This window comes from Otolemur garnettii, unplaced genomic scaffold, assembly GCF_000181295.1.
Source record: "Otolemur garnettii isolate 467f Iridium unplaced genomic scaffold, OtoGar3 scaffold00005, whole genome shotgun sequence".
Lineage (NCBI taxonomy): Eukaryota > Metazoa > Chordata > Mammalia > Primates > Galagidae > Otolemur > Otolemur garnettii.
Genome location: NW_003852400.1, coordinates 23,687,292 through 23,700,896, shown reverse-complemented (window position 1 = coordinate 23,700,896; position 13,605 = coordinate 23,687,292). Strand labels below are relative to the sequence as shown.

The window sequence follows — 13,605 nt, the reverse complement described above, 5'->3', positions numbered from 1 at the left end:
TGTGAGGGGGGATGGCTGCAGATCACTTGGAAAACCTACTCCCAAAGAAAGATTCTTGACATTCCAAAGATGTGGTAGCTTTAAGGAGTGGTTCTTTTCTTACAGGGTGTTATTCAGGACCCTAGTAATATCCTTATTGTGGTCTGCCTCTGTTTATCAATCTAAGGAACAGCCGTTGACATGATCACTGATATCATAACAACCGTTGACGTGTTTACTGATAGCACAGAGCAGGCCACTGCAGCTTTGGTGATGAGCTGGTTTTACAAACTGAAGAAAACTGTGTCTTGGGTACCCAAATAGACATATTCTTACACATGCAGTGTGTGTTTGTCTGTGAGTATATTGCAGGGGGTGGGGGGGGCAATGTAGTCTCCCTCTGTCACCTGGGCTATGATGCTGTCCTCCTGGCATCATCATAGCTCACTGCAACCTCAAACTCCCACGCTCAAGCATTCCTCCTGCCTCTGCTTCCCAAGTAGCTAGAACTATAGGCATGCATCACTGGCCCAGCTAACTTCTAATTTTTCCTATTTTTAATAGAAATGGGGTCTTGCTGTTCAGGCTGGTCTCAAACTCCTATGCTCAAGCAGTCCTCCTGCCTCAGTCTCCCAGAATGCTAGGATTACAGACCTGAGTCACTGTGCTCTGCCAGACATGTTTTTATATTTCCGAAATGATTTATCACCTCTAAAAAACTGAGACTGATTAAACATTTCACTGACATTTTAAAATGAAGACCACTGGGGCATACATCGAGTGCACACATCACTAGTGTATATCTGCATTCACAGAATGATCACAGCTGGGTAAGCCGCACCCCAGTAGCCCTCTGAGACCCCCTCCCAAGCCTGCCCCCTTGTCTGGCTTCTGGGTGCTGTGTTAAAACTAGCTCCATTAGTTTTGCCAGTTGTTTTCACTGCATACAAATGGAATTATATGGTATATATTCTTTTTTTTTTTTTTTTTTTTTTTGAGACAGGAGCCTCAAGCTGTCCCCGTGGGTAGAGTGCCGTGGCATCTCAGCTCACAGCAACCTCCAACTCCTGGGCTCAAGCAAGTCTCCTGCCTCCGCCTCCCAAGTAGCTGGGACCAAAGGCGCCCGCCACAACGCCCGGCTATTTTTTGGTTGCAGCCGTCATTGTTGTTTGGCGGGCCCGGGCTGGATTCAAACCCGCCACCTTGGGTGTACATGGCTGGTGCCTTAGCTACTTGAGCCACAGGCGCTGAGCCGGTATATATTCTTAATGTCTGGTTTCTTTTGCTTGATTTATAAGATTAATCTATGTTGTCGTGTTTCATTGGAGTTTTTTTTTTTTGTATAATTCTTTATTGTTATTTTCTCATTGCTATGTTATATTCCATTGTGTGAATACACCCCAGTCCAGTTATTGGATGTATTCTGTTCTTTGCATTTGTACTTTAGGTTTATTTGTCTTGTTTTGTTTTATTTTTTTGTATTACAAATAATGATGCTATGGTCATTGTAGTATATTTTTGGTGTACCCACACAGAAATTTCTTTTGGAGATACACCTGTGATTGAAATTGCCGTATTTGTAGTTCAGTATAAGTTCGGTTATAGCAGAGACTGCCCAGCATTTTTCTAGAATGGTTTATCCATTTAGTCTCGTACCTCCAGGGTGTGAGAGGAACATTTGCTCCACAGTTTTGCAAACACTTTTTATTCTTTTTCATTATCTTACGGGGAGTCATTATATTGCATCATAGTTTTATTTTGCATTTTCAATGGAATTTTTTTTTTCTTTCTGTTTTTGGCTAGGGCTAGATTTGAACCAGGCATATGGGACCGGCGCCCTACTCCTTTGAGCCACAGGCGCCGCCCTTCAATGGAATTTTTTTTTAGGAACGGCAACTTGACGAGGATTCTATATAGGTCATTTGGGGAAAATCAAAGAGTGATTGTGGCCAAGAAAACTTCCAACAGTAAAGTAACACAACAATTTTTTTTTAACCTTTCATTTATTTGAAAAATATTTATTGACATGTTTCACCATATGCCAGTGACCAGTCTGGGAATTTGAGGATACAGTAGTGAAAAAGACAGGAGAAAATTCTGTTCTGACACAGTTTTCCCTCTAGTTGGAGCAATTAGGCTGCATGTAATCTTGGAAGCGTAGACAGGTCAGCTGCAAAGGCTAGTCCTGAAACACTTCCTGCTGCAGTGATGGCCAGCTGTCAGTGCATCGGGCACGTTCAGGAGTGTTCAGAAGTCTCAGGATAGATGCTGGCCCCAGGAAACCACTGCCAACTCATTGGGGCCAGTGCTGGAGATGGAGCTGGCTTGCCCAGCCTTTCACTGGTGACCATAGCCAATTTAGTGTGTGATAAACATGGCATCCTCACGACTGGGGGAAGGAGAATGATTTGATTTGTAGTCTGGAACAACCAAGATGTTAAATGGGAAAAATTAAAGCTGGAGTATCCTTCCCTCAGATTACCCCCCAAAATAAATTGCTGATATACTAAAACTTAAAGGTAAATAGTAGGATGGGCACCTGTAGTTCTAGCTACTCAGGAGGCTGAGGAAAGAGAATCATTTGAGCCCAAGAGTTTGAGGTTGCTGTGAGCTGTGATGTTGCAGCACTCTACCAGGGCAAAAAAGAGAGACTGCCTCAAAAAAAAGTTAAGAGAAACTGGGTGGATATTTAGTTTTGAGATAAGAAAAGATTAGTTTCTAAGCTTTGAAAAGTAACAGAGGAAATTGCAAAGGAGGAAAAAAAATCTACAGACTCAATTATATAAAAGTATCAAACTGGAAAATTTGCAACAAATGTGATAGACCAAGGAGGGGAAAGGGCTGCCTGTACACTGTTGGTGAGAGTGTAAATTAGTGCAGTCCTTTCTGGAGAGCAGTGTGATAATAAGTACCAAGAGCCTTGAGCTTCCTCTCCCTTCACTCAACAATTTCTCTTCCTGGACTCTAGCCTTCAAAAATTGCCGGGAATTTGGTGTTTTTGTTCTTGAGACAGTGTGTTACTCTATCACCCTGGCTAGAGTGCAATGGTGCCATCATAGCTCATAGCAACCTCAACTCCTGGGCTCACGTGATCCTCCTGCCTCAGCCTCCCAGAGTGCTAGAATTAGGTGTCTGGCCTGAAAATTGCCAGGAACTTGGACAAATGTTATATACAAAGCTCACTACCTTATCCTTATTTTAAAAAGTACCAAAAACTGGAAAAATCTAAATGTTTACTAGTAGGAGAAAATTTAAATTATATCTTAAAGTACATTAATTATTCACTGTCATAAGCAAACGCAGGTATAACTCTGAGCTATAGGATTGCTGTAATTAGCAGTGACATTTCCTTTATATTTCAGGCTTATTTTTCCTGAAGAAAATCAAAATATAATTCTTTCTTGTATGTGTCCTCAAAGCTAAATTAAATGTTAATTGAAGTATAGTAGAACTGCTTGGCTGTCTCTGAGCCTTTCTCTTGAATTGTACTAGAAAATGTTAATTGAAAAACAACACTATAGAACATTTATAAAGTACGTACTGTTTTCTTTTTTTCTTTTCTTTTCTTTTCTTTTTTTTTTTTTTTTTTGAGGAAGAATCTCACTCTGTCACTCTGGGTACGGTGCCCCGGTATCATCATAGCTCACAGCAACCTCAAATGCTTAGGCTTGAGCAATCCTCTTGCCTCAGCCTCCCACGTTGCTGGGACTACAGGCAAATGCCCACTACACCCAGCTAGTTTTTCTATTTTTTTTAGTAGAGACAGGGTCTCTCTCTAGCTCAGGCTGGTCTTGAACAGTATAAGCAACCTTGAACACATGGTCTTGAGCGCAAGCAGTACACCCAGGTTGGCCTCCCACAGTGTTAGGATTACAGGCGTGAGCCACCATGCCCAGCCTATAAAGTACTTACTGTGTCTGGGACATTGTGCTAAGTATATTATGTGATTACCTTATTTATTTCTAGCATCAGTCTTATGAAGCTGATAATGTTCTACTGATTTTACAGATGAGGAACTAGAGGCACTGAAAGGTTTAGTTACTTATCTGAGGCCATTCAGGTGGTAAGAGGCACAGCCCAGGCCCCCATGGCTGACAGAGGGAGAGGAGATGCTGCCTGGAAGCTCACCCCCCCTCACTGTGGCTCCTACTATGGTTCTTGTCCTAGCCAGGCTGTTCCCGTAGCTGCATAGCCTTGCTGCATAAGGACACCACACGACTGCTGTGTTGTCTCTCTGCATATCAGCCCTTGGGAGCTGTGTGGAACAGTCATCAGTGGGTGCCCACTTAGATGAGAAAGAACGTGTCACACTAAAGTCAAGCGAGACCCGGGAAGAACCATCGCATGCCACCTGATTCATATTGGCCATTTCTGGACAACAGTGCTCTAGAGGGCACCGGGCACCTACTAGTGCTGTATTCACCGTCTGCTTCCGTGAAATTCCCAGGAAGCCACGCAGTTACAGTTCACTTTCCAGCTTCGCTTGTATCACTGATGCCCACAAAATCATTAAGTTATTTTCCTCTGTCACTTCATAATTAATTCCACTTTTTAAAAAAGATGTATGTCTTTGCTAAAGAAGAGTACGTAATTTGTCTCTGAATTTCTATAAACCAGCATTTCTTGACCTCAGCACGGTTCACTTTTTGGGTTGAATAGATAACTCCGTTGTCAGGGGTAGAATGTTTAGCAACATCCCTGACCTCGACCCACTGGAAGTCAGTAGTACCTTGCTCTCATGTTACAGCAATCGGAATTGTCACTAGACGTTGCCAAATGTCCCCTGTGGGGAAAAATTGCTCCCAGTTGAGAAGCACTGGTAAAAACATAAGACTTGACAAACTTAAGGTGTTTTTGACATAATGGGAGATAACGGTCCTTGTGAGGAGTACATTATCATATCTGATATTTTATCGTTTGAATGTTTTCAGCTTTTTCACATTTTGATCCCATGATTATATGAGTATATTTTTGAGAATCAAATATATACAATGTAATTCCTCTTTTTAATTTTTTAACAGTATGCAAGCATTGAAAAAAATGGTGAGTTTTTCATGTCTCCCAATGACTTTGTCACTCGATATTTGAACATTTTTGGAGAAAGCCAGCCTAATCCAAAGACGGTGGAACTTTTAAGTGGAGTGGTGGATCAGACCAAAGATGGGTATGTTTCTTTTCCATTACGATATTTAATTTTTTTTGTTTGAAAAATTTGTTTTGCTTTAATGATCAGGAAGTCATTAAATATCTATAATAGCTTCCCATCCCTTAAGAGCATTTTTGGTACCTATTAATGTTAATATATTGTTTTAGAAATAATACCCGTAGCATTTCCTTTAATGGTCATTTCACAGGTAGGGGCTCTATATACTATATGTATTTTATACATTTTACTTTGTAGAGGTGGGATCTTGTTCTGTTGCCCAGGCTGGACTCCAATGGCGTGATCATATGTCATTGTAACCTTCAAGGCTTGGGCTCAAGCAGTCCTCTATGCTCCAGCCTCCTGAGTAGCTAGGGCTATGAGTATGTGCCGCTGTGCCCAGCTAATTTTCAAAATTTTTTACAGAGGCCTGATCTCCTTATAGGCTCCAGGATGGTCTTGAACTCTTGGGCTTAAGTGATCCTCACACATCAACCTTACAGAGTTCTGGGATTACAGTTATGAGCCATTCACTGGGCCCAGCTCTATATATGTGTTTTTTTACTATAGTTTCAGAGAACTACTATTGTAATTGATGTGGAGTGTTGTGAAGATACACAAGAGCATTTGTACACATTTGATATTTTCCAGAGCACCTATAAAATTGTGATTAAACATACAGTGTAATTTATGGACTTAACTTTTCTATAATCTTTATTTCTGCTCAACTACTCACCTTTAAAAAATGTCACTTAGGGTTAAATGATACGGATCTAGCAGACAGAATAATATGATGATTCCAAATCCCCAAGAAAGGCATTCTACAAAAGCTGGAGGAGAGACGCCACTATGTAGGATTAAATAAGACGCTTTGCAAAATGTGATTGAATTTTCTTTTTCTCTATTAGTCTTCTTGCAATTGGCTTTTACCATTAAGCACAGAGTTTTAGGCTTCAAACTCTTACTAATACAAACACTATTGTCTACTAGGAAGCCCAGTGTAATCTATGAGAACTAGCCTTCTCTCTGTAACCTGAAGGAGGCCCAGCCTTCTGCGGCATGCCAACACCGTCTGGACGGATGCAGTTACCTGCCATTCGGCAGTGAAGTTCTGTAGCTTTGAGCTTTCTCCATATGGTGGACTCTTCATGTGTCCAAGTCCCCCGTTTGCAGTGGTTTGAGACGAGAGCCGTGTAAAACTTGCTCATTTTCAGCAGCCTTTCACTTTTCCTATTTATGCACCTGTCACCTCATTTTTTATGGAAATAGCCTCCTATAAAATGAAGGCCTTGAAGATTGGGAGGGAGCAGGAAAGGATTGGGCAGACAAACTAGCTGCAGTATCCTGGAGGATTGTTGGATTAAGCCTTCTCTCTTTGTTCCTGTGATGGAAGTTCATTTTGTTTGTTTTTGTTTTTAAACCTTGTTGACTTTGTTTCCTATCCTCACCCCCAAATGGGATTATTTACTTGGTAGGAAAGTGTAATGTATGAATAAACCTTGCTTTCTTCACAAAGGGTCCCTGGGGTGGTGCAAGGAGGGGCTGGGGCTAATTTCATCCTAGTCCGTTGACGCTAAAGCTGTATAGAACATAGATTTATTCCAGCAAACATTTTTCTGCAGAAAATTTGGTTGCTTTGTTGCCGCCTGTAGTGGCTTATGGTTCAGAGGACGTGTGACCAAGTCACAGGGAACATGAATTATCTGACTCAGTGTTTGAGATCCATTTTTTTCTAACTTGGTAAATTTAGAATTATAGAAAAAAATCAGAGGATACAGTGAACACACAGTCTATTCCAGAGTCTTCATCCAAATTGACTAAATCTTAACATGTTTACCATTATTGTGCTGTGTTTTTACACATTTTTTTCACATAAACACATATGTTCATGTTTTTTTTTTTTTTTTTTTTTTTGGCCTGGCCAATATAAGTAAAAATTGTAGGCATCAGGATATTTTAGCATTTATCTTCATTTAAGACTTAGAACATTCTGGTACATAACTACCATTCCATTACCATAATACTTAGGAGAATTAATAATCTTGTCAATATCCTATCATGTCCACATCTCGTTGCATTTTCTTGTTTCTTTACTTTGTTTTTTGATCTAGGATCTAGTAAAGCTTCTTGTAGCATATTTAGTTGTTAGGTTTTGTTGTAACCTAGCATATAGCCTTCCATTTTCTTGTTTTTCATCATATTGACGTTTAAAATATAGCCTACGTGTTTTGTTGGAGGTCACACATTCTGGACTTGTCTGATTGTTTCCTCGTGATTTGATTCAGGATACATTCTTGCATGCAGGTTAGGAGATTTCCCGTATTACCTCGTGTGTCTCCTCAGAAGGCCATGTTGTCCCAGCATTGAAGATGCTGAGTTTGATCTCTGGGTGTTGGTAGTGTCCACCAGACATTTCCATCCCAAACGTGGCCTTTTTTATTGTTATGTAATTAGTAGATAATTTGTGGGGTAATACTTTGAGATCACGTGGATATCTTACTTTCCTAGCAACTTTTTACCCAGTGGTTTTAGCATCCATGATGGTTCTTTCCTGAAGCAGTTACTATTTTAATGTTTAAGAAGTGGTGATTTTTCCTTTTTCCTTTTTTGAGACAGTCACTCCGTTGTTGGGGATAGGGTACAGAACCTCACCATAACCGTAGCCTGGACTCAAGTGATTCTTCTGCCTCAGCCTCCTGAGTCACTGGATCTACAGTTGCCTGCCATGATGCCCAGCTAATTTTTGTGGGGTTTTTTTTTTTTTTTGGAGACAAAGTCCCATTCTGCCACCCTGGGTAGAGTGCCATGGCAGCATAGTTCACAGCAACCTCAAACTCTTGGGCTCAAGCAATCTTCTTGCCTCAGCCTCTTAAGTAGCTCGGACAACAGGCACCCATCACAACGCTCAGCTAGTTTTTTCTGTTTTTAGTAGAAACAGGGTCTCATTCTTGCTCAGGCTGGTCTTGAACTCCTGAGCTCAAGCAGTCCACCTACCTTGACCTCCCAGAGGGTCAGGATTACAGGCATGAGCCACCTTGCCTAGCCAGATTTTTAAATTTTCTCATTCTTTTATATAGTATGTATGCCTGGCATTCTTTGGTAAAGACAGGAGTTCCTCCCTCTATCCCCTTTTCTTTCTCTCTGAATCTTTTATATCAATCTAAATTCACGGATTTATTGATTTTTAATTTAAGGTATTATATCCATTACTGTTGTTTTCTTAGATACTCAGATTATCCTGATCCGGTCAGTGAGGATCCTTCAACTGGCTTCTTGCCCTCTACCTTTGAGTGCACCTGGCTTTCAACAAATAAGATGTTCCAGGTTCATTTTGGAGTGTTGCTGCCTCTGACCGGGAAATCACTTTTTTTTTCCTAAGAAGCTCTGAGTATTTTTATTGGGGAATGGTGGTTAGAAACAAACTCTGGGCACTGACTTATTATTACTAGGACATTACTGTCTCTGTGACTTTTCAGTTATAAAAGAGCTGGGAAATATATAGTTTAATGAAATAAAAAGCTCATAATGACATTTCTCTAAAAATTATGTATTACAGGATTTTTCTTGTATTTTTGTTTATTTTCTTAAATTTTATATCTAAGTAAAAATTTCCTAAATACATTAACATTTATGGGCATGACACTGATATAAGTAGATCACTTTTTTTTTTTTTTGAGACAGAGCCTCAAGCTGTCCCCCTGGGTAGAGTGCCGTGGCATTACAGCTCACAGCAACCTCCAACTCCTGGGCTCAAGCGAGTCTCCTGCCTCCGCCTCCCAAGTAGCTGGGACCACAGACGCCCGCCACAACGCCCGGCTATTTTTTGGTTGCAGCCGTCATTGTTGTTTGACGGTCCGGGCTGGGGATTCGAACCCGCCACCTTAGGCGTACGTGGCTGGCGCCTTAGCTGGTTGAGCTATAGGCGCTGAGCCAGTAGATCACTTTTGATGTACTTCGCCTCCTGTGTTATTTCCCTTTTCCATTAACACACAGGCATTTATTTTATTAAACACATAATTTCAAAAAAATGTAGCTTTGAATTTATTAGGTCCCAGCAATATAACACATATTTTACACATATGACATCATTTATATGTTTTTTTCAGAAACTTATAATAAATTTCAAAGGTTGGCTTTGTTTTCCTGGTTTTGTAGATGAGATAACTGAAGCTCTTGAGACTTGCAATTTTCGGCTAAGGCCAGTCTGGTTCCAATGTTGTTGGCCTTTTCAGTGTTCCAAGGTTCCTCTTCTCATAATCTCACAATCCTCTTCAGTTTGACATTTTCTTTTAGATTTTGTATTTCCTTAAATCTCAGTGTTTTACTGTGACAGGGAAAATATTTGATGGCCTTTATCCTTTGCCATATAACTTTTTTTTTTTTTAGTTGCAAAACCAGTGAACATCTGATTTATTTTTTCCCTTGTTTTTGTAGTTGATACATAACAATCGCACATACTTACGGACTATAAGATGTTATTTTGCTGTGTGAACGTGTGTACAGTGTGTATTGATCAATTCAGGGTCCTTAGCGTATCTATCATCTTGAACATTTATTATTTCTTTGTTGTGCCTATTCAAAATCTTTTCTTCCAGCTTTTTGAAAATACATGCTAAATTATTGTTAACCATGTTCACCCAGCAGTGCTAGGGAAGACTAGCACTTACTCTTCCCATCCAGCTGTAACTTTGTATCCATTAGCCAACCTCTCCCATCAAATACTTCTATAATCTTCTGGAATATATTTCTGAAATACATTTTTCACCTTTTAGAATACATTTCATGTTTCCGTATGCTGTTCAGATTAAATGTTAAATGGCTATCATCATTTTCTGTCAAACTAATGTACCACACTCTGTGAACTCACACCCTTATGGAATTCTTTTAGTTTATTGTTTTCTACTGTGGCTAATACTGGAGTCAGTATCTTCACGTGATGACATTTTCCCCTTCTGTTTAATTACTTCCTTAGACCTTAGAAGAGAGGGATCCATGGGTCTAATGATACCAATGTTATGACTCACCGTATATATTAGGATAATTCCTTCTAAAGTGAGCGGGTTGAAGAACTCATCTGAGATTCTGAGCTTACCCAGCCACGAGCATAGCACAGGACCAGCATTTGAGCCTAGTCCTACCTGAGTCCTGAGGCCCAGGAGATGTTCCCGTGCCGTTTCCCCTAACCCTACCCCTGACATGGCTTCTCAGTATTTACTTCACAAATGCGTGTATGCACGCGTCTGTTCTCAAAGTAAAACTGTGCATGCCTTCATTTCCCCATCTTTTCCCTTTCTTTGGACATATAACAGTTGTCACATTTCACCAGCCACAGATCATCTTCCCAAACCAACTACTGTTTCTTGAAAAGAATTATGTGGCTGAAGCCGTATGTTGGCCCAGGAAGTGCAACACACACACTGCACTGTGGGAAAGTGCTGCTGGCTGGGCTCTTTTCCTTTGGATGGGCTCTTTTGGGATGTTACCTGACTGGCCAGAGGGATTTTGGTATATTACCTTATAAATACTTGAAAAACTATTTGCAGATTGATAACTTTAGGACTTAAAGACAATTTTGGCTGTGCTGACTCAGGTGTCACAGTTAATTGAAATGCTCATTTTTAGGTAGGGACTGATCGACTACCTGTGGTTCCTTGAGTCCAAGAATCAGCTTCTGTGTATTTTAGTATTTCCAGTCTAATAAGGTTGAGTCCCGTCCCGTATCTGGCCTGTGTAATTACTTCCTTAGACCTTACTTTGTTGACTACAATTAGGTAAAGGTACGAAGAAGCATTTATCCCTTTCTTCTGTGAAAGTTCAGGAATCGAAGCTGTAGTTCAAATTCTGTGTTACTATAGCAGGCTCAATAATGGCCGCCCAAAGATACCAAGTCCTCATCCTTGGAATTTGTGGCTACATAATTTATTTTTCCATATAAAGTAACTTTTTTTTTCAAGGAACAGTAGTCACTTTGGGAAGATGATTTGTGACTGATGAGATCCGACAAATGCCGTGGGTCCAAAGCCAGGGAAAGGACTGGGAGGTGAAGGCGTGTAGAGTTTTACATCAAAATGCAGGGTCTACTCTGGGTTGTGTGGGAGGGCTCTAAATTTCATCCTAAGTGGAAGAAGCAGAGGGAAATTTGACATACACCCAGGGAAGAGGAAGAGGAGGCAGTGTGACCACAGAGGCAGAGATCTGTGTGATCACAGGCTGAGGGATGCCTGGAAGCAGCAGAAGCTGGAACAGGTGAAGGATTCTGCCCTAGAGTCTCCCCACAGAATCTGTGGCCTTACGACACCTCGATGTGGACCTGCAGTCTCTAGAACTGTCAACTATGGTGGAATAAATATCTGCCGTGTTAAGGTACACAGTTTGTGTTAATTTGTCCTATTTATTTATATTTTGCAATGAGCTAAAATTATATATATTTATGATGTGCAATGTGATTATTTTGAAGTATGTATCCAGGGTGGAATGGCTGAATCAAGCTAATTAACACATTGATTACCTCACATACTTTTTTGTGGTGAAAACAGAAAAAATCTTTCTTAGCTATTTTCAAGTGTATAATATATTACTATAGTCAGTATATTGTATAATAGTTTACTATGTTGAATCTATTCCTGTCATCTAACTAAAATTTTGTACTTTTGACCAGCACAGCCCCAATATCTCCCCCATCCTTCTCTCCCAAATCCCCAGCCTCTGGTTACCACCATTCTACAATCTATTCCTATGAGTTTGACTTTTTTAGATTTCACATGTAATGAGATGATACAGAACTTGTCTTTCTGTCTTGCTGGCTTATTTCACGTAGCATAATATTCTCCAGGTTCATCCATGTTGTTGAAAATGATGAATTTTTGTCGTCGTCTTCTTTTTTTTTTTGAGACAGTCTTACTGCATCACCCTGGGCTCAAGTGATCCTCTTGCCTCAGCTTCCCTGGTAGCTGAGACTACAAATGTGTACCACCACACCCAGCTAATTTTTCTATTTTTAATAGAGACAGAGGTCTTGCTCTTACTTAGGCTGGTCTTAAACGCCTGAGCTCAAGCAGTCCACCTGCTTCTGCCTCTGAGAGTGCTAGGATTACAGGTGTGAGCCATCATGCAAAGCAAAATTTTCTTCTTTTTAAAGACTAAATCAGGCATCCTCAAACTACGGCCCGGAGGCCACATGCAGCCCACCGAGGACATTTATCCGGCCCACCAGGGGTTTTTGCCACCACTGCCTTTCCTGCTTAGCAGCCGACTCGTCCTGAGGCCCGCAGTCTGGCCCTCCAGCGGTCTGAGGGACAGTGAACTGGCCCCCTGTTTATAAAGTTTGAGGATCCCTGGAGTAAATAGTACTCAGGGGCCAGGAGTGGTGGTTCATGCCTATGCACTCTGGGAGGACAAAGCAAGCGGATTGCCTGAGCTCACAGGTTTGAGACCAGCCTGAGAAAGAATGAGACCCTCCATCTCTAAAATTAGCCGGGTGTTGTGGCGGGTGCCTGTAGTCCCAACTATGTAGGAGGCTGACACACGAGAATTGCTTGAGCCCAAGAGTTTGAGCTTGCTGTGAGCTGTGACACCACAGCACTCTATTAAGGGTGACAAGTGAGACTCTGTCTCAAAAAAAACAAAGACTGAATAGTCTTCCGTTTTATATGTATACACCACATCTTCTTTATCCATCTGTTGATAAGCACTTTGGTTGAATCGGTATCTTGGCTGCAGTGAATGTAGGGGTGCAGATATCTCTTCCACATACCGATTTCAACTCTTTGTTGTAATTTGTTACAGCAGACCAAGGAATGAATATACTCAGGTAGCAACTGTGTCTTTCAGTTTGGGTTGTGATTATTATTTTCATTTAAAGTGGGGGTGAAGCTTTGTACATCATCTAAGTATGATTTTTGTACTTTGTTTACATAGCTTACATTTTCTTTGGGAAATTAAAAAGCCTATAGTTGTAAATAATTTTCTTTGGTCAAGGACAAGCCTGATCTAGGAAAAAGCCTTTGTCCTGTGACGGTTTTGCCTTGATCCAGGCAGAGACCCCTGTTGCACGCTGTTTCTGCGAGGGCACGGTACTTTCCTGAAAATATCTGTGATGTGTAGGTTTGGGCTGGACTGTCGGAAGGGGAGGTAAGCACTCTGTGCTGCATGAACTCGGTGGTCTCCGCACTTCCATCTTGTTTGCAAAGGGATCTTGTTTTCGGGAGCACTCATGCTTGTAACTGAGTGACTCATGAGGTGGTGCCTCGTCGGCCTTTCATGCCAGAGCTTCTTGCTGGGCACTGTCCAGTCAGCTGCTCAGCAGGTATCTGAGAACTTTGTTTCTGTGCCTGGCACTGTTATTGTGTGTATTGAGAATTCCTTGGTGGATGAAGAAAACAAAAGGCTTGCTCCTCTTGGAACTTCTAATTTAACCAAACAGAGGATGTGTTCATCAGTGAACCTCAAAAAAATGTGAGTTGATGTGATACTGCTGAGAGAGA

General features: G+C 41.1%; 1 protein-coding gene across 2 annotated transcripts in view; it reads left to right on the top strand.

Annotated features, from left to right (window-relative positions):
* Positions 1-13,605, top strand: part of SLC25A13 (solute carrier family 25 member 13) — a 182,941-nt gene that overhangs the window by 33,074 nt on the left and 136,262 nt on the right. For both annotated transcript variants that reach the window (XM_023518825.1, XM_003782693.3), the window contains exon 3: positions 5,001-5,143. In XM_023518825.1, the coding sequence (XP_023374593.1) occupies positions 5,001-5,143 (143 nt within the window). The remainder of the gene's footprint in view (positions 1-5,000; positions 5,144-13,605) is intronic.